The sequence below is a fragment of the Bos javanicus genome, chromosome 26 (genome assembly GCF_032452875.1).
Source record: "Bos javanicus breed banteng chromosome 26, ARS-OSU_banteng_1.0, whole genome shotgun sequence".
In the NCBI taxonomy this organism is placed as follows: domain Eukaryota; kingdom Metazoa; phylum Chordata; class Mammalia; order Artiodactyla; family Bovidae; genus Bos; species Bos javanicus.
Window position 1 is genome coordinate 36989061 of NC_083893.1, and position 22994 is coordinate 37012054.

Here is a 22994-nt window from a genome sequence, read left to right on the forward strand (position 1 = left end):
TGGTATACAGTAGGTTCTCCTTAGTTATCTATTTTATATATGCATCAATAGTGTGTATACGTCTGTGTGGAATCAGAAAAAGTTGGTACAGAGGATCTTATTTACAAAGCAGAAATAGAGACACAGATGTAGAGAATGAACATTTTGTTACCAAGGAGGGGAGGAGCAGGTGGGATGAATTATGAGATTGGGTTGACCTATATACCCAGGCAGACTTTGTTAAGCCATCTGCCACTGGGTTTGGTTCAAGGGGCATGCATGTGGCCTGGTCTAGACCTTGTCTGTCAGACCCGTTGACCAAAGGGTAGTAAGCCTACCGTGGTGACCGCCTCCTGGAGGGGGCCTTCTGTGTGCCCCCTGCAAGACACAGAAGACATTCCAGAGCTGGGATTCCCCTGGAGCCCTGGCTGTCTGAGCTGGGGGTGAGGACGTGTGTGGTAAGAGGTGAAGGCCCAGAGATGCCACCCTGCACCTTGGGGCAGACGTGTGGGCAGGTGTTGCTGCCTGTGACCTTCCTGCCCCTGCCTCTCTCTGACCTTCTCTGACCTGTCTTGTTCCTACGTGCCCCCCGACCCGCCATGGAGGAAGTACAGAGACCCAGCCAGCACTCAGTGTCAGGCCATCACAGGTCTGGGTAGCCTGGCCAGGGGGAGGGGTCAGTTGGGAGCCCGGTGTGTCTCCTTTGTCAGTTTATGGAGATGACTGAGTGATGGATGACACAGAGAGGTCAATACCACTGAAGGAAGATTTTGTTAGTTGCGTTTCCCAAGAAAAGGGAGCATGCCACACTGCTCAGGGCCACATGGGGAACTGGTTTGGTCAGGAGGCAGAAAGGGGCTGGGGAAAGCCCAGGCCAGATCCTAGGGGCTTCTATGTGAATATCAGGGCAGGGTAAGCAGCGTAGGGTTGGCTAATTTCAATAATCCCAGTCTGGGTGCTCTCCCCAGTTCCCTGGGTGAATTTAGGGTGGGAGGGGGTACTGGTGTCGTGGGTCAGAGTTGCTAAAGAGGGAGCTCAGAAGATGGGCTCTGGTTCACAAGGGGAGACAGAGTTTGGCCCTATAGTTAATGTCAAATAGACAAATACAGAATCTAAGGAAACACAAAATAGGTGAGTGAAGGTAGTCCAGCCATTTCAAAATCATTTTTATGTTCTGTCTTTAAATTTACAAAGAATGAGAAAAAATATTTTTTCATCTGTAAGCACCCTAATTATGGTTGCACGATGTTCTTTGAATCAGAAGTCTAGAAAATTAGAGGATTCACAGTGCACAGCAGAGAAGCTTTCAGAATAATGGGGACAGTGGTGTGTGTGTGTGTGTTTTTCCCAAAGGTTCTGCATTTACAAAGGGTTCTGGTTAACACAGTGATGATGGATATTTACCCTATAGGTATAGTTGTTTAAAAAGAAAAATTCCTCACCAGCATATTTGCACCGAGTGCACTGGAATTTCAAGCAACCAGGGGCATCATTAGAAATATCTGTGTGATTGCACAAAGTGTAGGAGCCTCAGGTTGCCTGAGTCTGTGTGTGATCAGTCTGAGCTGCTGAGTGGCCTCAAGCACATTACTTCCCTAATAAATTGGGAAAGTTTAAACCTAGTGATCTCTAAGCCTTTCTCCAGTTCCAAACTTTATGACTCTGAGATGCTAGTTGTCTCAAGTACTTAAAAGAAACAACCCTCCCCACTATCCCCTTGATCTGTTATTCTTACAAAAGTAGATGTTCTGGGTATCTGAGCTGATTGTTCTGGCTGTGGGCACATGGGATTTAGCTGTGTTTGGGAATGGTAGGGGACACTGGAGACCCCAAACAGAAGGACACTAACCCTCTTCCTCCCTTAAAGGGTCCATCTGCTTCGCAAACATGGGGATTGCCATGCTGGAGCCAGCCCTGCCCATCTGGATGATGGAGACCATGTGTTCCCACAAGTGGCAGCTGGGTAAGACTGGGCTGGGCACTTCTGATTCTAGAACTGTTGTCCCCAGGGTAGGTCTCATTATTGTAGCCCTGCGGAGCTGCTGGTGGCAGGATGCTAAAGCGCTTCTTTCTGTTTGACACTTAAGGGGATCAGTGCTTAGGTTAGCAGTGAGCTTTGGGGTTTCTTTCAACTCCAGTTTTTGCATCATGCCTGATAGAGGTGCAGTTAATACAAAGAGCAGAAATGAGAGAGGAAAAAATGCATTCAGTATTTCCTCATGTTTCTGAAGCTGAACTATTGTATTAAATGTATGGGGACAGCAATCAAATTTATGGAAAAGATAATAACAAGAAACTTAGTTTTATTTTTCAAGGGGGCTTCCCTAGTGGCTCAGTGGTAAAGAATCCACTGGCAATGCAGGAGATGCGAGTTGGTCCCTGGGTCAGGAAGATTCTCTGGAGAAGGAAATGGCAACCCATTCTTGTATTCTTGCCTGGGAAATCCCATGGACAGAGGAGCGTGGCGGGCTACAGTCCATGGGGCTGCTAAAGAGTCAGACCGGACTTAGCAACTAAACAATTTTTTAAAAAATTGAAGTATAGTGGATTTACACTTTTTTGTTAGTTTCTGATGTACAGCAAAGTGATCTAGTTATGCATGCATGCGTGCTCCGTCACTCAGTCATGTTTGACTCTTCGAGACTCTGCAAAGTGTAGCCCACCAGGCTCCTCTGTCCTTAGAGTTTTCCAGGAAAATTTCGTCCTCCAGATCTTTCCGACCCAGGGATCAAACCTGAGTCTCTTGTGTTTCCTGTATTGGCAGACAGATTCTTTACCACTGTGCCTCCTAGGAAGGCCCAAGCATATATATACATATTCTTTTACACTATGGTTTATTACAGGATATTGAGTATAGTTCTCTGTGCTGTAGAGTAGGCCCTTGTTGTTTATTTTATATGTAGGAATTTGTATCTGCTAAGACCAAACTCCTAATTTATCCCTCCCCCGCCTTCCCTATTCAGCAACTATGTATTTAGTCTTCCATGTCTGTTTCTGTTCCGTAAATGAGTTCATCGGTGTCAAATTTTAGATTCTGCAAATAAGTGGTATCATTTGCTATTTGTCTTTCTCTGAGTTACTCCCTTAGTGTGATCATCTCTAGGTCCATGCATGTTGCTGGAATGGCATTATTTCATTCTTTTTATGGCTGAGTACTATTCCATTTTATATATATACCACATCATCTTTATCTGTTACAAACTTAGTTTTTAAGAGGATGCATTTTTTAGAGTATTTTTTTATTTATACAGTAATTCATGCTTATTGGTGGCTCCCTTGGTAAGTCAGCTGGTAAAGAATCCGCCTGCAATGTAGGAATCCTGGGTTTGATCCCTGGATTGGGAAGATCCCCTGGAGAAGGGAACGGCTATCCAGTCCAGTATTGTGGTCTGGAGAATTCCATGGACTGTATAGTCCATGGGCTCGCAAAGAGTCAGATATGACTAAGAGACTTTCACTTTTGCTTTCATGCTTATTGTTCAAAACCAAAGTACAGGGAATGAGGAAGTAAAATTTTTTTAAAAATCTCATGCATCTTTCCCCTTCTCCCAGCCCAGTCCTCTGTGACATAACAATTTTGTGTCTTTTCTGCTTCTGTGCCATCTGTATGAAATGTTTGCAAACCCAGCCCGTGTGAAATCTTGTCATTTACATCAACATGTGACCTCTTGTGTTTTCATGCTTCTGTGTCAGAATGGGTAGATTTACCTTTCACAGTTAAATTTTAATTTTTATCAAAATTGCACATGTACATAATTTTTAAGTAAAATATCACACAAGTCGTAGTGAAAAGACAGCAGTCTTTTCTCCGTGCCTTCTCATCTCCGATCCCTTCCTCAAATTTTGTTCGCCCTCAACTCTTTTAGTTGTTTCCTCTGCTAATTCCTTTATGTCTCTCAATAACCTGTGCACCCTTATTTTTTGATTTTCCGATTTCTGACTTGTCCACCAGCTTCCTAATATAATAGATGAAGCTTTAATGGCATTGTTGCTCTACCTGAGAATATCAAACAAACAACTCACATGTTTTCTCATCCTCTGTTCTCTTAAAACAGTTCTCTAACAGGCTTTGTTTACATTGGCTTTCAGTGTTGACATTGCTGTGACTGTGTAAATATTGTTCAAAGATGAGCCGTATAGGGTTCTGTGATTATTTCCTTTTAGTGTGTGTGTGGAATCTCGTTCCCCAACCAGGGATTGAACCCAGGGCCCCTGCAGCGGAAGCGTGGAGTCTTAACTACTGGAGTGCTGATAGTTTCTTTCTCTTTTACAAGCTGCCTGTTTTTCCTGTAGGTAGTAATTGCTGTCTTTCCATTTCCTTAGACTCCTGTGTAGCATTTGTGAATATATCCCTCAAACTCTCCTGCAGAGATGAGAGACCCTCTAAATACAGCCAAGTGCATCCACAGACCTATCCTTTCCGTGTTTTTGCTTGTTTGTGGACATCTGTTCCATGTCATTCTGTTTTCCTGCTCCAGTCTAGACTTGTGCTCTAGGCCATCCTGAGACTTTTCTCTTCTAATATCTGGGCATCTTCTTTGCCTCTTCTGTTTCCTGTACCCTCCTCTCCTGCATTCGTCTCTTTGGTTTACATTCTCGTTATGCTGGAACACATTGTCCAGCAGCTTCCTGAGGTAAAAGTTCTCTGGGATCCTGCATATCTGGAAGTGTCTTTACAGAGGAGGGCATGGCACCCCACTCCAGTGTTCTTGCCTAGAGAATCCCATGGACAGAGGAGCCTGCTGGGCTACAGTCCATAGGGTTGCAAAGAGTCGGTCATGACTGAAGCAACTTAGCACACATACATGCATCCTTACCTCAATTTTATCCTGAGTTTGATTGACCTAGTCTGTTTGGGTATATTATTCTTGGCTGGAAATGCTTTTCCTTCAGAATCTTATAAAAAAAAATTTTTTTTTGACCACACTGTGTGGCATGTGGGATCTTAGTTCCCCAACCAGGGATCAAACCCACGCTCCCTGCCTTGGAAGCATGGAGCCCTAACCACTTGACCACCAGGGAAGTCCTCCTTCAGAGTTTTGAGGCCACGGCCCTGTTCTTCTGGCAGCCAGGGTCGCTGCTGAGGAGGCCAGTGTCCTCATTCCCCATCTTCTGCAGGAGCTTGAAGGGTCTTCTGTTTGTCTCTAGGTTTTGAGCACCCACGATGGTGATTGACAGGAGTCTTGTTTTCCTCTGCTCTGCTGGGCGTAGCATGGGCAGCCTCCTCACTTGGGAAACCCCTTCTTTCAGTTCTGGGAAACCTTTTTATATTATTTCTTTAATACTACCCCCTTCCATTTTCTCTCTGTTCTTTTCTGGTGCTCTGGTTGGTCGGATGTTGGACCCTACATTTTACGCTTTAATTTCTTATCTCGCCTTTCCTGTTTCCACTAATTTCTTCATCTTCATCCTCTGAACTCTACTGAGCTTTTATAATTGGTGTCATCACGTCATACATTTGAAGAGTCTTTTCATATTTTCTCTGAGTGGTTTTGTGTGTGTGCTAGGGAGTGGTGATGGGGTTGTTGAAAGAATATCCTCTTACTATTTGGTAGGAAGACTCTCTTCACCTCCTGTTTCAGCCTCCCGTGTCATTATCTGGGGTCTTTGAGCCTCTTCAGTTCAGTTTCTCTCAAGAAACTGTCTCCCGCCAGGTGAACCACTGAGGACGGGGCGGGTGAGGGGGTGGTTCACCCTCTTTGTGGTGGACAGCCTCCACTCTCAGCCTTTCGTTCACAGCACCCGCAGCCTGCAGCTCCTGAGTGTCCTGGGCTCTGAGGCACGAAGGTCTCACTGCTTCTGCCCACTCTGTGTGCGGGTGGAAGGTTCCGGAGCTCTCTGCCATGTCCCTCGCTTCTCTCCCTCTGTTTGATCTCCCTCTCACTGCATTTTGCTTTTTCATTTTGTTTCTCCTTGAGCAGACAGGGGAGGGTGTATAGTTTTCTCTTATTCCTTTACTAAAATTTAAGTGGAATTTAGAAAACCCTGTAGATTCAGTCTGCTCTGTTTAACTGGATCTGGCTTCCCAGATGGCTCAGTGGTAAAGAATCTGCCTCTAATGCAGGAGATGCAGGTTCAATCCTTGGGTCAGGACGATCTCCTGGAGAAGGAAATGGCAACCCACTCCAGTGTTCTTGCCAAGAGAATTCTATGGACAGAGAAGCCTTCTGGGCTGCTGTCCAGGGGTGTCGCAAAAGAGTCAGAAATGACTTGGCAACTAAATAACATCATTCCTTTTTTAAATTTAAATACTTATTTATTTATTTGGCTGAGCAGGATCTTCAGCTGTGGCGTGCGAACACTTAGTTGCTACATGTGGAATCTGGATCCCTGACCAGGGGTGGAACCTGGGCCCCCTGCATTGGGAGTGTGGCAGCTTGGCCACTGGACCACTAGGGACGTCCCCATCATTCCTACTAGTGATTTCTTTCTGTTCTGTGTTATGATTAGACCATACATTTCCCACCTGTCCCTAGCTGGACATTTGGTTTCATTCCAGTTTTTGCCATTAGGAACCACACTGCAGTGAAATATCCTTTCCATGTATTCCTACTCAAGTTTGAAAGTACCTATGTCTATAGGGCAAATTCCTAAACTTATTATGTTTTGATATTTGGTGGCCTTGCACTAAAACAGGTGTTTTCAGCCTTTCCCCATTGAGTGTATGTGAGAAAGGGGGGGTCTCATATTGATTTATTTCTGCTTTATGAGTGAAATTGAGCACCTTTTCATATGTTTATTATCCATATCTATTCCCTTTACTGTGAATTTCTGATTAATATCCTTTGCCCATTTTTTTCTATTGTTTCATCCTTTTTAAAAAAGTTGTGTTCTTTGTATGTTCAGATATTAATCTTTATCAGATGTTTTGCAAATATGGCCCTTTGTTGTATGTCTTTTGACTTAATAGGTATTCTCAGGGTTTTTTTGTTGTTTTCCTTTTTGTCACTTGGAACATTTAAAATGCCCTGAGTCATATTTAGCAGGCTTCTTCATCATTTCAAGTCAGGTTCAGGAAGGCCTTTCCTATGTCAAGATTATTGTTTCACTGAGTTTCCTTCAATAAATGTGTGAGTTGCTTTTTTTTTTGCATTTAACTCTTGGTTTTACAGAGAATGCATTTTTCTGTAAAAGAGTGTGACAAGGACCTGGTGTTACTGTTTTCTTTATAGCCAGCCAGCCCTACAGCCAGGCACCCCTGGAGTCCATCTGATATTTCCCATGTCCAACTTGCTGGAAATGACCATTTCGTTCTCGGGTCTGTTTCTGGGTTTCTCTCTTGTGTTCCATTTGTCTGCCTGTATCCCCTTGTCAATACCTTACTATTTAATTACTGTAGCCTGAGAATCCTGCTTAATATCTGAAAGACCAGTTCTTGCACATACACATTTCTTCAAGAATTTATCAATTGTCCTTCCTAGAGGTTTAGTTTTTTTTCACGGTTCTTTCACGTTATGTACTGACATCTTCAGGTGGAGACTCTCAGTTCTGAATAAGCCCACATTTTTAGAGCCCCCCAACTTTGTCTGGTAGCTCAGCTGGTAAAGAATCAGCCTGCAATACGGGAGACCTGGGTTTGATCCCTGGGTCAGGAAGATCCCCTGGAGGAGGGCATGGCAACCCACTCCAGTATTCTGGCCTGGAGAATCCCCATGGACAAAGGAGCCTGGCAGGCTGCAGTCCATGGGGTCGCAAAGAGTCAGACACAACTGAGTGACTGAGCACAGCACTGCACAGCACTGCCTTCCTTGGGTGAGCTTGCATGCCCCTTGCAGAGGCATCTTCACAAATGCTGCCCTCTGGTTGGGGCTGGTCCCTCATCTTCCAGACTTATTCCAGTTGGCCTGGCCTGGGGACTAGTCCTTTGGGGGTCTGCACTGAATTTCTGTGTTCTTTCATTAAAAAAAAAAAAAACAAATCCTTCATTAAAAAGCCCCAAATGGCTAGAAGCTGGGTCGGATGTGGAGAGACTGCTAAAGGGTGTGAGATTTCTTTTGGGGGTGATGAAAGCATTCTGAAATTAAATCTTAATGGTGGTTTCACAGCCCTGTGGATATACTAAAAACCAGTGAACTGTGTACTTTAAAAGGGTATGCAGAATTGTCTGGTCTGTGGATTATGCCACAAAACAAAAACAAAACCAAACCCTCAACAACAAGAATCATTCAATGAAGGAAGAAAGATTCTGGGAGCTCAGCTAAGGCCAGTTCTCAGCAGAAATCTCACTCTGAACTTCCTGGCTATGGAGACGGCAGAGGAACTGTGGAGGCTCCCCAGGGTCCTAAGGCAAGCTTAGCGCTTCGCAGGAGGCGTGGACTTCTGTCCTCAAGTTAGTGAATAGCAGTTTTGCAAAGGATGAGACGAGCTTCCGTCTCAGTGCTGATACCAGTGGATGACATCATGGGAGGTGTTTTTCTCGGGCTCTTTCCCTCTGGCCTGTGCTGACTGGGGCCTCCAGGGGTCCTCAGGCAGTGCCCTGTGTGTGTGTGGTGGGGGAGGCGGGTGGCGCGTGGCTGTGAGTGGAGCTACGTGTTGGCTTTGCACGTGCTCCTGGGCAGAGATGCTGCTCCAGTGTTTCTGTTTTCTCCAATTAACTGACTTATCGCCCTAATTGACCATGTCCTGGCCGTACGCAGGGCTCTTCAGCGGCTTCGCCTTCTTCCTCTCCAGACACGTAAACACAGTCAAGTCTTCCACGTCAGTCAGGGACGCAGGCCATCCGGATTAGATAGCGGGCCACAGGCTGCCTAGATTTCATCAGGAGGACCTCTTGCAGGGCTTATCTCTCCGGCCAGATGGTTCCCCAACCCCATACCTTTCCACCAGTGACCTGGCTCCTTCCTTGCCTCAGAGCTAGATTTGTGTTTCCTTCAGAGAATCAGATTTCTGTTCCCATTTGCAGTGTCATCTCCTGTGGGGTGGGGGGGGATCTCCCCCCACCCCCCACTCTGTGGGCCCTTGGCACCTTGCCACCCACCTCTCCCGAGCCCCTTGGGCCCCTCCCAGCCAGGTGAGGAGCCTCCAGGCTGGGCCTGTCCCCGAGGTGTGGACCCAGTGACAGGAGGCTGCACAGCTCTTTCCCAGAGGCCTGGCAGTTCTGCCCCTCTGGTCTAGGGTCTTGTGAGGTGGGGGTTGAAGCCCGCTGTTCTTGGCTCTGGAATATGAACCAGGGCTGGTGGGTGGAGATGATGGGAAGGCTTAGGGCTTGGTGTCAGGGTGCCTGCCCTGTCCTAGGAGGTGCCCCTGAAAGGCTGTCTGGAAAGGTAGTCAGTTGCTAGCCATGGTCTCTAAAGCAGAGATGGATGGCCCCCTCTTGGAACACTGGAGAAGTTCCTCCGTGAGGCCCACTGAGGTCTCTCTGAGTTCCGAGAGGCTGGTTCTGTCGATGGTGTAGGTGGTGGAGGTCCCAGAAGGCAGAGGATGCAGAGGCTGTCAGAACATGAATCGGGAGCTTGGAGCCTGAGGTCCAAAGAACACGTGTGGCCCTGTATGCACCTTGGAGAGAGAATGGGGGCCTCTGGGCTCCCGAACATGCACCCTGTCTGTTTCCCCATGGCGCAGGCTGCTGGACCAGTGGGGGCACCTTCGAAGGATGGCCTTCAGCTCTGTGAAGTGAACATCCTTGCTCAGGGTCTTTCTTCTAAATGGTCAGCTGATTCTGGGCACCTCCTGTGTGCCGCCATGGAGCAAGGCTGCAGAGAGACAGAAGTGCTCCCCGCCCACAGCAGCTTACCGCAGTGTGGGGAAGGTCAGCGTGCCAGGGTGAATGGTGGGTCAGGTGGGGTGAGTGTGGAGTGACAGGGCACAGGGATCGGGCTGGGAGGGCAGGTGCCAAGGCTCTTGGTGCTCCCTTTGCCACGTGATCCTCAAAGCCTCCCTGTGAGGTGTGTGCAGTGGGAGCTGTTGCTGTCTCTGTCTTGAGGTTCAAGTGACCCATTCAAGCCTCAGCTGGTAAATTCCCAGCTGAAATGAACACCTTGCTGCCTGCCTCCTAATTCCATGCTTCTGGCTAGAGAATCATGAAGTTGGTGTTTCCCATCTGAGAGTACAGCTGACCCTTGAACAACGGAGGGGTTAGAAGCACTGACCCTCCACACAGTTGGAAATTCGCTATAATTTATAGTTGCCTTGGTTTCTGTGGTTCCACATGAGTGGATTCACCCAACCGTGGGGCGTGTAGAACTGTAGTATTTACTATTGAAAAAAATCTACACGCAAATGGTTCTGAGCAGTTCAAACTCATATTGTTCAAGGGTCAGCTCTGTTTGCCGTCCGTGGAAAATAACATGTGCTGGCTCCTGGGTTATGCCTGTGTGCTCAGCATCCCAGCTGGTTTGCTTGGGAAGACGTAGCTCACCTGGGGAGTCCCCTGAGCTTGTCTGCATCCCTGCTTTGAAGTTTCGGCTTCAGAGATGCTTCCCATGTTTCACCTAGGGAGTCAGGAGTCACCAGCAAGCCATTCTGGCCAGATGCTGTACCAACCACTTTCTCCAACCTCTGCTCAGGTTCTGGGCCAAATTCAGCCTAGAAGTACGTTTTGCTTGGCTGGCACAGGTGTTGGCATGAGGTTTATGTTTTTAAAATACAAATTGCCAACGTGAAAAAATTAGACTTCATGTAAGAATCTGGAGTTCCAACTTTTCTAGAAAAACCAGATCGTCTCATTTGGGACTTCAGTCCCCCAGGGCAGTCAGTGTCCAGGCAGAATGGCAGCTGTGCCCTTAGGTGGGTCTGGGGCCTCCCCCTGTTTCCCTTTTGTTTCTCTGATGCTGAAGCAGAATGTCAGCGGCTCTTTATCACAGTGCCTGTGCTGTCGCTTTTCAGATAGTTTGCGTGCTTTATTCATTAATGCCTCCCTGACGCTCATCCTCAGACAAAGGCCCTCATGATTTCTTACATGACCAGACTAGTTTAGTTCTCTGCTATGCCCCTTCCAGGGTCAGGTTTAAACACCAGCTGCTTTGGGGAGCTTTGCCAGCCACAGACTCTGGTTCCCAGAGCACGGCACTGGTCCCTGAGTGCATCCCCAACTCGGTTCAGATGTCCTCTGATCCTTTGAAGAGACTCTCATGGTGACCAGGACCATGTTGTGGCCATTGTCTTTGCCGCAGCCCAACACTGAGCTGGGCATGAGCTGCCGGTGATGTTTGCCGTGTCCTGTCACCTCCAGCACTTATGTGGCCACTGTATGTTGCTAAGTGCGAAGGAAATGGTTTCCTGGAACGTGAAATGAGATTGCACTTAATTGTTATTTTCCAGATTATCAAATCTAGAATGATTTGGTTTTAGATTTAGCTCCGGTAAGCAATCACTGTTGAAGTCCCTTCTGTTCTGGGAAGCTTGGCCTTTCTGGAGGTTTTTTTTAATTAATTTTTATTGGATCATAGTTGCTTTACAATGTTGTTTTAGTTTCTACTGTACAGGAAAGTGCAACCTACTGTATGTTTCCATATATCCCCTTTTTTTATTTCCTTCACTACTGTGTATCTGAGGCTTTGATGGCTTGTGTTAGTGCCTGTGGGGGAGCAGTGGAAGCCACTGTGTCTTTGGAGAGGTAAGATCACACTTGCTGCTCGTGTGCTGGTGAGCTGCCTGTACAAGGAGGACTCTGGCCCTGGGCCTTTGGAGTGAGTGGGGACCTGCTGAACATTTATGCAGTCAGATGATTGGGAACAAAGCAACATTTACCACTTGTGGGCAAGGCTTAGGAACCAACCTGGTATTTCTGGATTTCAAGGGGAAACACCAAAAGTGTAAAAAGTTTGAAAAGCCATCTTTGGAAATGAGATTGTCCTGTTGTCCTAAGGATGGATTGAGGCCAGATGGAGCTGATGTGGACAAATGCCCTGGCCAGCAAGCGTGGGCTGGCTTGAGTAGGCTTTCCTGTTCAAGGCAGAGAGGTATGTTCAAGGCAACCATTGCCCTTGTCAGCTGTGAACTCAGCTTGGGGCTTGCAAAGTTCCTCTCCTGGGAAAACATGAAACTGTCAGTTACGTAGGATTTGGCCACAAAAAAATGACCACATATTTATTTACTTATTTATCTGGCATGGACACATGTCCATAAAGGTAACTGAAAGCAGAATGGGGCTTCGCTAGTGGCTCAGTGGTAGAGAATCCACCTGCCATTTTAGGAGACGCGGGTTTGATCCCTGGTTCGATCCCTGGAGGATCCCACATGCCACGGGACAACTAAGCCCGTGTGCCACTCCTGAGCCTGTGTTCTAGAGTCCAGGAACTGCAACCGCTGAAGCCTGTGGGCCCTAGATCCTGTGGTCCCCAACAAGAGAGCCACTGCAAGGAAGAGTAGCTCCACTCGCTGCAACTAGGGAAGAGCCTGACCAGCAATGAAGACCCGGCATAGCCAAAAATAAATAAATAAATCTTAAAAAAAAAAAAAAAGCAGGATGTAGAACCGTAGGTATAATACTAATTTTTTTTCTTTAAAGACACAAAACTGTGCTTACGCATTTATTTATGTACATAGAACTTGCAAGGGAAAACAACTGTGGGATTATCTGAGCGATGGAATGTGGGAGAATTTTAATGTTTTTTCCTTTGTGCTCATCTGTGCTCCTGACTTTTGTCCATGCCTGTGTCTTTGTCCTGCTGTACACATACGAAGGGAGGAACCGGGAGCAGATAACCACCACTGCTCACTGCCTGTATGGGGTGGCAGCTGGCAGCTCCGCAGCCAGGAGCTGTCACTCTCATCCACCCCAACTCCCCTGGTAAAACCCGCCACCAGGCAGAGGTGGGGGCGAGATGAAGCCCACGATAGAGGGAGGAATCTCATTTCTGGAGTGTGGAGGCGGCTGGCGGCTTCGTGTGGATGGATAAGCTGTGTGGAGTCCAGACTAGCTCCATCAGACACCGGATATTAGCTGCTTGGGTGCAGGTCCCAGGGCTTCATTTCCTCAGCTCTCATCACAAGCGTGGTGCCTCACAATTATTAGTTTTTCTCACACGTGACTGATATCTGTACTGATAAGGTGTCCCTTTCATAAATTTACAGGCGTGGCTTTCTTGCCAGCTAGCGTCTCTTATCTCATTGGAACCAATGTTTTTGGGATCCTCGCACACAAAATGGGGAGGTAAGATGAAATGAAACATCCCAACACTCACTCTGTTACAGTAACGAACTTACTTTAAAAAATTGCAAGTGTTTCTAGTTTCACTACTGTTAGAAACTTTTACTACTATAAACTGTTATTTCCACTGAAAACCTGGATGGTGGGGGTGGAGAATCATTTCTTACTGGTGCTTTTTTGTTTTTTGACAGATGGCTTTGTGCTCTTCTAGGAATGATAATTGTTGGAATGAGCATTTTATGTGTGAGTAAAAGATGATATTTGGGGGGAAAAAAAAAAAAGATGATGTTTGGCAGGTGGAAATAACCTGTAAATGAAACTTTTGCTTTGGGCAAGAGTCACCAACAAATATGGCAGTTTGAAGTTTGTTGACACTTAGTTTTATTAATCTTCCATTTTCTTCTCATTTTTTATCATGTTAAAAACTTCAGACAAGATTCTCCAAAGGGTTTATCTTTATTTTAAGTCAGTTGGAAATTACTTAGAATGTTTTATTACACTGTTTTTATTTCACCTTGTTCCCCTCTCCCTGTGCATCTGAAACATTACAGTGTCTTGAACACTTTAGGGCAACCAGCCAGAAACAATAGCAAGATGTTTTTCTAGAATAAAACATCTTCTACCAAAGGCTAATATCTACCCCAAATGAGACCTTCTGGTTCTTTTAAAAAATGGAGTATGGGTGCTTCGCTGGTGGTCCAGAGACTAAGACTTTGCCCTCCCAGTGCAGTGGGCCTGGGTTTGACCCCTCGTCAGGGAACTAGATCCTACATGTAGCAACTAAGCGTTCGAACGCTGCAGCTGAAGATCCCGCATGCTGCAACTAGGACCCAGTGCAGCCACATAAATAAAAATAACTATTAAAAAAATGGAGTGTAGACTAGGCTGAACTTTCACATATGGAAGTGAACTAGCTTTTTGTGGTGGTCACAAAACCCATTTCAACTCTATTAAAGATTTGGAGGGTCCTCTTCTGCCCAAACCCTGTCTTGCGCCCTCCTCCTAATTCCTTCAGAAGGGAACACACATAACTGGCCAGAGAAAACCTGTCTTTAAGACTTTCTGTGATAATTCAGAATTGAATAGCATGTTCTTTTGGCATAACATGTATTTCCTCTTACAGATTCCTCTTGCAAAAAACATCTACGGACTCATAGCTCCCAACTTTGGAGTTGGTTTTGCAATTGGTAAGCCACCAGAGCCTTGGGCCTAAATTTAAACCTTTGTTTTCCCAGTACCAAGAAAGAGTTCCTCAACTTCCCTGGCAGTCCAGTGGTTAGGACTCTTGTACTTTTACAGCAAGGGCTTGGGTTCAACTCCTGGTTGGGGAACTAAGATCTTGCATGCTGCACTGTGTGGCCAAAATAAACAAACAAACAAAAAAGAAAGAGTTCTTACTTGGGCAGAATTCAGTTCAGTTCAGTCACTCAGTCGTGTCCGACTCTTTGTGACCCCATGAATCACAGCACGCCAGGCCTCCCTGTCCATCACCAACTCCCGGAGTTCACTCAGACTCACGTCCATCAAGTCAGTGATGCCATCCAGCCATCTCATCCTCTGTGGTCCCCTTCTCCTCCTGCCCCCAATCCCTCCCAGCATCAGAGTCTTTTCCATTGAGTCAACTCTTCGCATGAGGTGGCCAAAAGTACTGGAGTTTCAGCTTTAGCATCATTCCTTCCAAAGAAATTCCAGGGCTGATCTCCTTCAGAATGGACTGGTTGGATCTCCTTGCAGTCCAAGGGACTCTCAAGAGTCTTCTCCAACACCACAGTTAAAAAGCATCAATTCTTCGGCGCTCAGCCTTCTTCACAGTCCAACTCTCACATCCATACATGACCACAGGAAAAACCATAGCCTTGACTAGACGGAACTTTGTTGGCAAAGTAATGTCTCTGCTTTTGAATATGCTATCTAGGTTGGTCATAACTTTCCTTCCAAGGAGTAAGCATCTTTTAATTTCATGGCTGCAGTCACCATCGGCAGTGCTCAATCTAAAATTTCTAGATGCTTGACAGGAGGCTGCGGCAGCTTAGCTCATGTACAGTTTGTAGATTGTCCACAGACACTGGCTTTCATGAACTAGTCATTTATTTCCTGAAAACCAGTATTGCAAAAGCCTGATATTTACAGAAGCAAAACGACACTCCACTGCTGAGCCTGGGCAAACAGGAGAACTGCTTACTCAGAATCCATCTGTTTGGGCTCATATCTATGCACAGACTTTCTCATATGAGGCTGGGGGACAAAGGCTTCACATGTAGTTTTCAATAAGGCCTGGTACAGAAAAGATAGACTGATGTATTGATGACCAGCTGTACTGCGGGAATTTTCACAAGCAAAGGGGACAAGTCTTTGGAGCAGTGTGAGGCACAGTTAATAATGTGTTAGGAAAAATCTCGTTCATATTTTAGATAAATAGCACATGCTTGTTTCTCACTTATAATATACAGATTAATCATGAAAAGGTGAATCTGTCGCAGAGTAAAGGCAGAAGTTGGATCTTTGGTAAAGTAGAGAGGATGGAGCCTTTGCTGACCCCTTAGACCAGGCTAGGTTATCCCAGCTTATGTGCATACATATTCATATACACATACACGTACATATGTGTATACATACACATAGCTTCTCACAGCGCCTTCATAGCATCACTCACAATCATAATTTATTTTTCAACTCTGCTCTGTTCACCCTTATCCCAGCACCTTGCACATTTCAGGTGATCAGCACGTATTAGTTGAATGCAAGAAATTTCCCTTACCCTCCTGCCTCTGTAGGGGTGCAGGTGAGGGATCTGATGTTTGAATGCCCTTCCAGGTGTGTTCACAGCCATCATCTAATTCAGCCAATCATTATCATCTCCATTTTATCCATGGGGAGAGTGACGTTCAGAGAGATAAGGCATGACGATGCTCAACCACCCAGGGGTTTGGATTTAGAACTCCGAATACACACGTCCTTTCTTTATGCTTCCTGTTCCCTGACTATTCTAGAGACCAGAGGTTCTAATACAGGTCTTGGCAGTGGTGATGGTTTTTGGTGTTTTAGCCAACTAAAGGAGCAAACCTCTTTTTTTTTTTTTTAAATTTTTTTTTTTTTTTTAAACTTTACAATATTGTATTAGTTTTGCCAAATATCGAAATGAATCCGCCACAGGTATACCCGCATTCCCCATCCTGAACCCACCTCCCTCCTCCCTCCTCTACCCTCCCTCTGGGTCGTCCCAGTGCACCAGCCCCAAGCATCCAGTACCGTGCATTGAACCTGGACTGGCGACTCGTTTCATACATGATATTATACATGTTTCAATGCTATTCTCCCAAATCTTCCCACCCTCTCCCTCTCCCACAGAGTCCATAAGACTGATCTATACATCGGTGTCTCTTTTGCCGTCTCGTACACAGGGTTATTGCAAACCTCTTTTGATTTTAGTTTCCTGAGTAGGGCCGGGCAGTCCCTCAGACTCTTTCCTGTTCTGGTTCCTTCTGATTCTCTCTATGCTTCCCAACTTTAACTCTCATAATCTAAGAGTGAGGCCAAGCTGTGGGTGGGGAGGAGGCTGGGCGAGGCGTGTAGTGTACCCACTCTTTGAGGGCAGAGGACGATGTGGACCAGAAAATAGTGAATCAGGAAAGCACCCACAGGAAGCAGGCTCAGGGTTCACACAGCCAGTAACCAGCATCCCTCCGGGTCTGCAGAATGGCAGGCAAGCCCCTAGAGGACTGGGTACCATCTACCAGACAGTGGAGGACAAGATGAGGCAAGGCAGGGAACAGGCAAATAGTAGTCTGAGTTCCAGTCCCAGCCTCAGGCACCTTTAGTCTGTCTTCAGTGAAAGGTCTGTTGTAGGGAGTTTGCCTCAAGACTTGGCAGACAGCAGTGAAGAATCTTGGCAGGGTTGTGAGGTTAGGACACAGTCATTGACGTTCAGCCCACTGTTGGTTTCCATCAGTTTTCTGCAGACTGTCTGTGTTCCCTGACTGTCCACAGGCATGGTGGATTCATCAATGATGCCCATCATGGGCTACCTGGTCGACCTGCGGCACGTGTCGGTCTATGGGAGCGTGTACGCCATTGCCGATGTTGCGTTTTGTATGGGATATGCCATAGGTAAGGACGTTGGGTTTCCAAAAGAACTTTTTCTTCTCAGTACACCATTGATAATGCCTACTGAAAATTATTTAAACTTTTGCATCTTTCTGCCTACATCTAATTCTCTGTTTCCTGAAAGGTCCTTCTGCTGGTGGGGCTATCGCAAAGGCAATTGGATTTCCATGGCTCATGACAATTATTGGAATAATTGATATTCTTTTTGCTCCTCTCTGCTTTTTTCTTCGAAGTCCACCTGCCAAGGAAGAAAAAATGGTAAGAAAAATTTTAGGATGCAGTTAAGTGTTTCTTGATCAGTTTAGCATGGTCTTCTGGCTGGTGGCTTAAGGCTTGGTTCTAAAATATATTTCTACTCCTTTTGAACAGAACTCCCCAAATATAAATTGTAAGTTTCTTTTTAGTTTATACCACGTGGAGCAGATACTTCTTTGACTGTATCAAGCATTATGTTTATACATTTGAAGAGTGAAATAATTTTCGTACATAGATTAGCTGTCAGTATAGATCTCTGTCAACCAAATACAAACATAGATTTATATTGAAAATTAACAATTAAATTTTCAAAGATTCTTGAAATCTTGAACATAACTGTTTTACCTCCTGTGCTCACTCCTAAGATCAACCGTTTTTGGTCCTGTTTGCTTTTCTGCTAACCCTCACAGTTTTCAGTAGTAGCGTCTTAGTCTTTACTGCATAAGACTCTGGAGATGGTTTTAATGTTGGTAATAGACACTTATGGAAAAACATTGTTTTATGTACCTTTGGGCACATGTGAGCACATCTTTATAACGTTTAAGTTAATAATTTCATGACCAGAATCCTAGCTATAGGCAAGATACAGTATTGAATATAAAGTGTTCCCGTTTTGAACAAATCCAAACTTATCAATTCTAAATTTGAATTTTGAAATGCATCAGTCATTTTACCCTTTCCAAGAAGTGTTCATACCTGGTGCTGCTGCTGCTGACTTTTTTTAAACGTCCGATGCTGGTGGACATTCATCTGGTTAAAAGAAGAGGGCCTTAGATTAAGAGTGAATGAGAGAAACAAGCCCGGGGGAGATGGTATTTTTTTGTTTAGTAATGGATGTGAGGTACCCTTGTGCTGTGCTCTTGGGAATACGTCATAAGTTCTCCATGATGTTTGAACTGAAATGGGTTTTAAGGTTTTGGCATTTCTTAATTGCCCCCTTCATGATCTTCCCCAAAGAGCAGGTTTAAAGACAGACACAGACCCTGAAGTTGGGTCGTGTGTAGTCTTTGTTTTGGGCATTTGGGGCATTTATTAAGATGTTCAGTATATTTAAGAAGTGTATCCAGCACTAAGCACTGGTCTTGTGCCCTTTATTATATATGATTTAAGTAGGTATCTTTGAATTACTCACACCCATCTGACTCTTCCTCTTGCTGATGCCTCCCCAGCTCCGAACAACTTTCCCGTCTCTCTCAAGGCACTTCCTGTTTTCCAGCCTGGTCATCTGAGTTCCCTGGCCACGTTTGTCCAACCCCAGCAGAGTTCCTTGGCCTCCCTCAGGGTCAGGAAATTCTCTGTGCAATCACAGAAAATAGTTCTTGTTCTGTAGCCACCATATCAATCTGATTAAGGCTGAATGAAGATTACTCCCAACCCTATTTAACAACAACAAAAAATCAGCTACAAATGATTCTGTCACCCAGGAAACTGTGCAAGACTCAGGAGGTAGTGCAGGGCCCTGGAGCCGAGCTGTCTCTCTCATAGGAAGACGATTTAGCCTTGACCTCACAGGGTGGTTTGAGGATTCAGTGAAGGAATCCCAGCAGAGTGTGACCCCCATGTCTGCACACAAACATGCTCAATAAGTTGTCACTAGTTTCCACATAACCCCACTCTCCTTTCTTGCTCTTACCTAACTCTGATGCACTCTGTCAGCCAGCGGTCCCTCAGGTCCCTCCCTCTCTTCTCTCTGTGAGATAAGACTCATAACCCAGCGCTGCCCAGTGGGCTTCCCTTGCCGAGCAGACGTTAGTGGCTACTGTGTTATCCGTTTGTCAGTAACAGCTTCGAGGGCTTATCTGAGGTCTTGGAGGAAGTGGGTGAGGTCAGGGGATCAGTTCCAACTCTGGGGGGTCCACACTTGATGGGCAGAAGGCCTCTGTGCCTCTTCCCACACTTAAACCAAGGCTTTAGTTCATTTAAAAAGAAAAGCGCTGAAGGAAGTGGAAGAGACAATCCTGAAAGACAAAGTGATAAGAAGGGCCAGGCTTCCAGAAGCTACTTCCACTGTAAAATGTCCCTTAATAAGTGCCTAGCAAGATGAATCATTGAAAACCAGAGAGAATGTGTGTCTCCCTGCCCATAATTGATGCCTGTAATTGAAGGCATCATGTCAGATCCATTTGAGGGGCACGATGGTGACATGGGAAGGTGGCAGCCAACAGCCGCTGCCTACTCACTGTGCAGGCAGGAAGCAGCCGATAGCACCAAGTGATGAGAGGGAGCGAGGGCAGGAAGCAGTGCATGCCAGGGCGGAGAAACGATTGATTACCACCCACTTGAGAAAATCCAATACCGCCAAGTGCCAGCATTCAGGATCAGCAGTTACCAAGTGTAGGGGACAGGAGAGCCAGAAGGTGTACAAGTCTTAGCAAGTAATTCTTTCATTAGGAAGCATTCTGATTAAGTGGTGTGTGGACTTAAGCTCGAAATGGAAAGTTCGAGTGCCATTTTATGGTTCCCAAGTCATCCAATCATGAACCAGTTTGTGAGCACCTGAGTTTTGCTTTCATTTGGTTTATTGGATTTCTGGGATTTTGTTTGTTTGTTTGAAATCAGTGTTATCAATATAGGCAGAGAGAAAAGCCTGTTACTCTAGTCCCTCTGCAGGTATAAGAAACACCAGCTCTGTCATTTGAGGGAACTGCGTTCCACTTATAGGAGATCGATTGTAGCCTCTGGCTCGGAGTAGCCAGTGAGGAAACTGGGTTTTGGAATGGACTTTTATTTTTTCAGGTTAAAATTTTTTTAAAGATAGGGCACATTTCTTAGGTCTCAATGGACATGAGTTTGAGCAAACTCCAGGAGATGGTGAAGGAAGGGAGCCTGGCGTGCTGCAGTCCATAGAGGTGCAAAGAATCATGACTTAGCGACTAAACAATTTAGGTCTTACTCTTCAAGTTTCTAATTGTTGCTCAGACAAGAAAGTAGGCGATTTGAGGACTGTAGCTTGCTTTTACTGGCTGATCCTGATGCAAAACCATCTTTTTTTTTTTTTTTAAAGATAATGTGGTAAATAACTCTTTTCGAGCACACAGGAGCCCTGGTATCTTTCAATGTCTTGAAGTCTGGAACTCTTGCATTTTAATGCCTTGATGGTTTCACTGTCCTAGCTTCATATTTATGTTATTTTTACACTTCACTTGGTCCAGCATGTTTTCACTGCTTTGGAAATCCTGACTCTATGGTGTCTGATATGAAACCAGGTATTTGGCAGGACTGGAGCTCAACTCTCAGGAATGGGCTTTGCTCTGGATACAAATGACAATCCCCTGCACCCCCCCCTTTTCTACTTCACTTGAGGGTCAAACACACCTTTCTCCCCACACAGCAGTGCACGGAAGACTGCTCTAGTTACCAGGCTGCTCCCCAGGCCCCTCTGTACGCGTCCCTCATGCCCGTGACTTACCCACTTGATGCTGTTCACGCCTCTCTTTTCATGGCACTTTTGGACTATCACATGCCATCTGGCTTAATCTTGTATAACTTAAAAAAAAGATGGCACAATAAATCTTTCAAGAAAGTGTCCAGAAGCCAGTAAGCTAGGTTTTAAAAGTTACAAATCATCTTTTAAGAAATAAAACTCCTTTACCTGGTACAGGTAGTGTCAGCAAATGCAGTTGGGTTAATTGATAAGTTCTGAACACTGCCAAATAATTGGTCTGACCGAACGTCTTCCCTTGCAGTGCAGTTTTTAAATTGGGTCCCTGTTACGTGCCCAGTGCTAGGTTCCAGCAGTCCTTAAGTCTATATAGCGCATAGTGTGATGGTGGACTAGCCAGGGGAGAGGCCTTTGTGGTAAGGAAGAAGGATGGCCGTCCTTTGCAAGGCTGGCTCTCCGCCTGTGGGCCTGCGGTTAATAAGGCCTCTTGCCTGGCATTCAGGACCCTACAGTCTGGATCTGGTTGGTCTTTCCTGTGATGTGGTCTCATTGTACCTCAATATCAGATCTCAGGGTTGGCAGGAGGGTGGGGGAAAAGGCAGGCTGCTTTATTCCTGCAAGCTTCAAGTCCACTCCTATCTTCTCCATGTGCTTTCCCCAAGCACTTAACTCCCAGTCAGCACTCTGCCCACAAACCCTCTGGAACCGTCACTTGTGTGCAGTGAGGTTCCTAAGTTGCTGGAGAGGACCTGAAAGGCACTGAAACACACATCTGATAGGTGCCCAGTAAGCTGTCGTCAGCCGTGTGACCCTGCTTTGTCCCAGAAGATGCCACACATAAGTCGTGCGGTGTTTCTCACACATGTTGACACGAGTGTCACTAAGGGTAGGAACCTGGGATTCGATGTTTAACCTGCCCCATCGAGTGATCCTTGGGCACGTTTCTTTGAAGATTGTGACTCCAGAGGCAAGACATGGAGCTCTTGATGGCTAAAGCTTTTGTGTTACAAGCACACACCCATGTGGCAAGAAGGGTCCTGCTGTCTATCACTTCAGTTACTTACTTTTAAAAAATTGAGCTCTTCATGAGGTCCATGTATCACTTCGCTTGGCAAGAAGCATAATAATAATGAAAAAAAAAAACCTAGAGTTGAATTTGCAGCTGACAATTTGAGCTGGCAGCCTAACTTAGAGAGTCACGGAAGTCCTTATCATCACAGGCCACATGTTAGATCATTTTAGAATTTCTTGGGAAATGATAAATGGGTTAAGGGCTGAGTGGAGACACAGAAGTTTATCAAATCTGTGGGACAAGAACTGGGAGGAGCAGCTGACAAGTGCCAAGATAGGTTGCAATAGGCCAACAGAAGATTAATTTAATCCAGATAAATGTTGCCATTTAGATTTTCAAATGCACAAAAAGGCATTGGCGGGATAGCTTACGTGGAGGGAAAATGAAAGACAAGCCTGGTGAGAGAATTCATTTCAGTTGCACCCAATGTCATGCTCTGCACCCCTGGCTGTCCTGTGGGGCGTCACCAGAGCAGATGCTGGCATAGGCTGCTTGGGCTTGATCCACCCCATTTAGCCATACATCTCTTGGTCAAGGTCTTTGACCCCTGTGCCTACACAGAGGGTGATCAAGCTATCACATAGGGCTGTTGTGGAGTAGAGGTGTATTGAAAATGCCTAGCACAGTCTTGGCATGATAAACCCCATCTCTATACTCAAGACTACGTGCTTGGTCCGTATACTTCCAGGAGGAATAATGACTATAGCGCTTATCAACTGAGGATCAATTGACCTTTGAAAGGTTTTTGTTACAATAAGGGAGCACATAGAATTTTTATGTGTATGAGAGAAACATACTTTTTATTAATAAAACACACTTGAGCAAGAAGAGGCCAGCCAGGACTTGGGAAGACATCCTTCCGAGATGTCATATTTAAAGATAAGGGCCCTGTGATGCTTAATCCAGGGAAATCAAAGGGGCCATACCTGTGGCCTTAACTAAGGAGGATCCGCCCACCCTAAGTATAAACTAAACCCAACCTAAATACCCCTTTCTTCATAGCTCACAGGTTCCTCCAAATTGACTTAGGGTCCCTGGCAGATGTAATAGGAACACTGCAGAGACTGCTTCTGCTGCCTCCTCCTGCCTGGAATGTTCACTCTAGAACTCCA

General features: G+C 45.7%; 1 protein-coding gene across 1 annotated transcript in view; it reads left to right on the forward strand.

The window, feature by feature from the left end:
• Window positions 1-22994, forward strand: part of SLC18A2 (solute carrier family 18 member A2) — a 41195-nt gene that overhangs the window by 15622 nt on the left and 2579 nt on the right. Inside the window, exons 10-15 of the mRNA XM_061403613.1 lie at window positions 1847-1942; window positions 12994-13072; window positions 13261-13312; window positions 14193-14256; window positions 17057-17176; window positions 17298-17431. Coding sequence (XP_061259597.1) covers window positions 1847-1942; window positions 12994-13072; window positions 13261-13312; window positions 14193-14256; window positions 17057-17176; window positions 17298-17431 — 545 coding nt within the window. The remainder of the gene's footprint in view (window positions 1-1846; window positions 1943-12993; window positions 13073-13260; window positions 13313-14192; window positions 14257-17056; window positions 17177-17297; window positions 17432-22994) is intronic.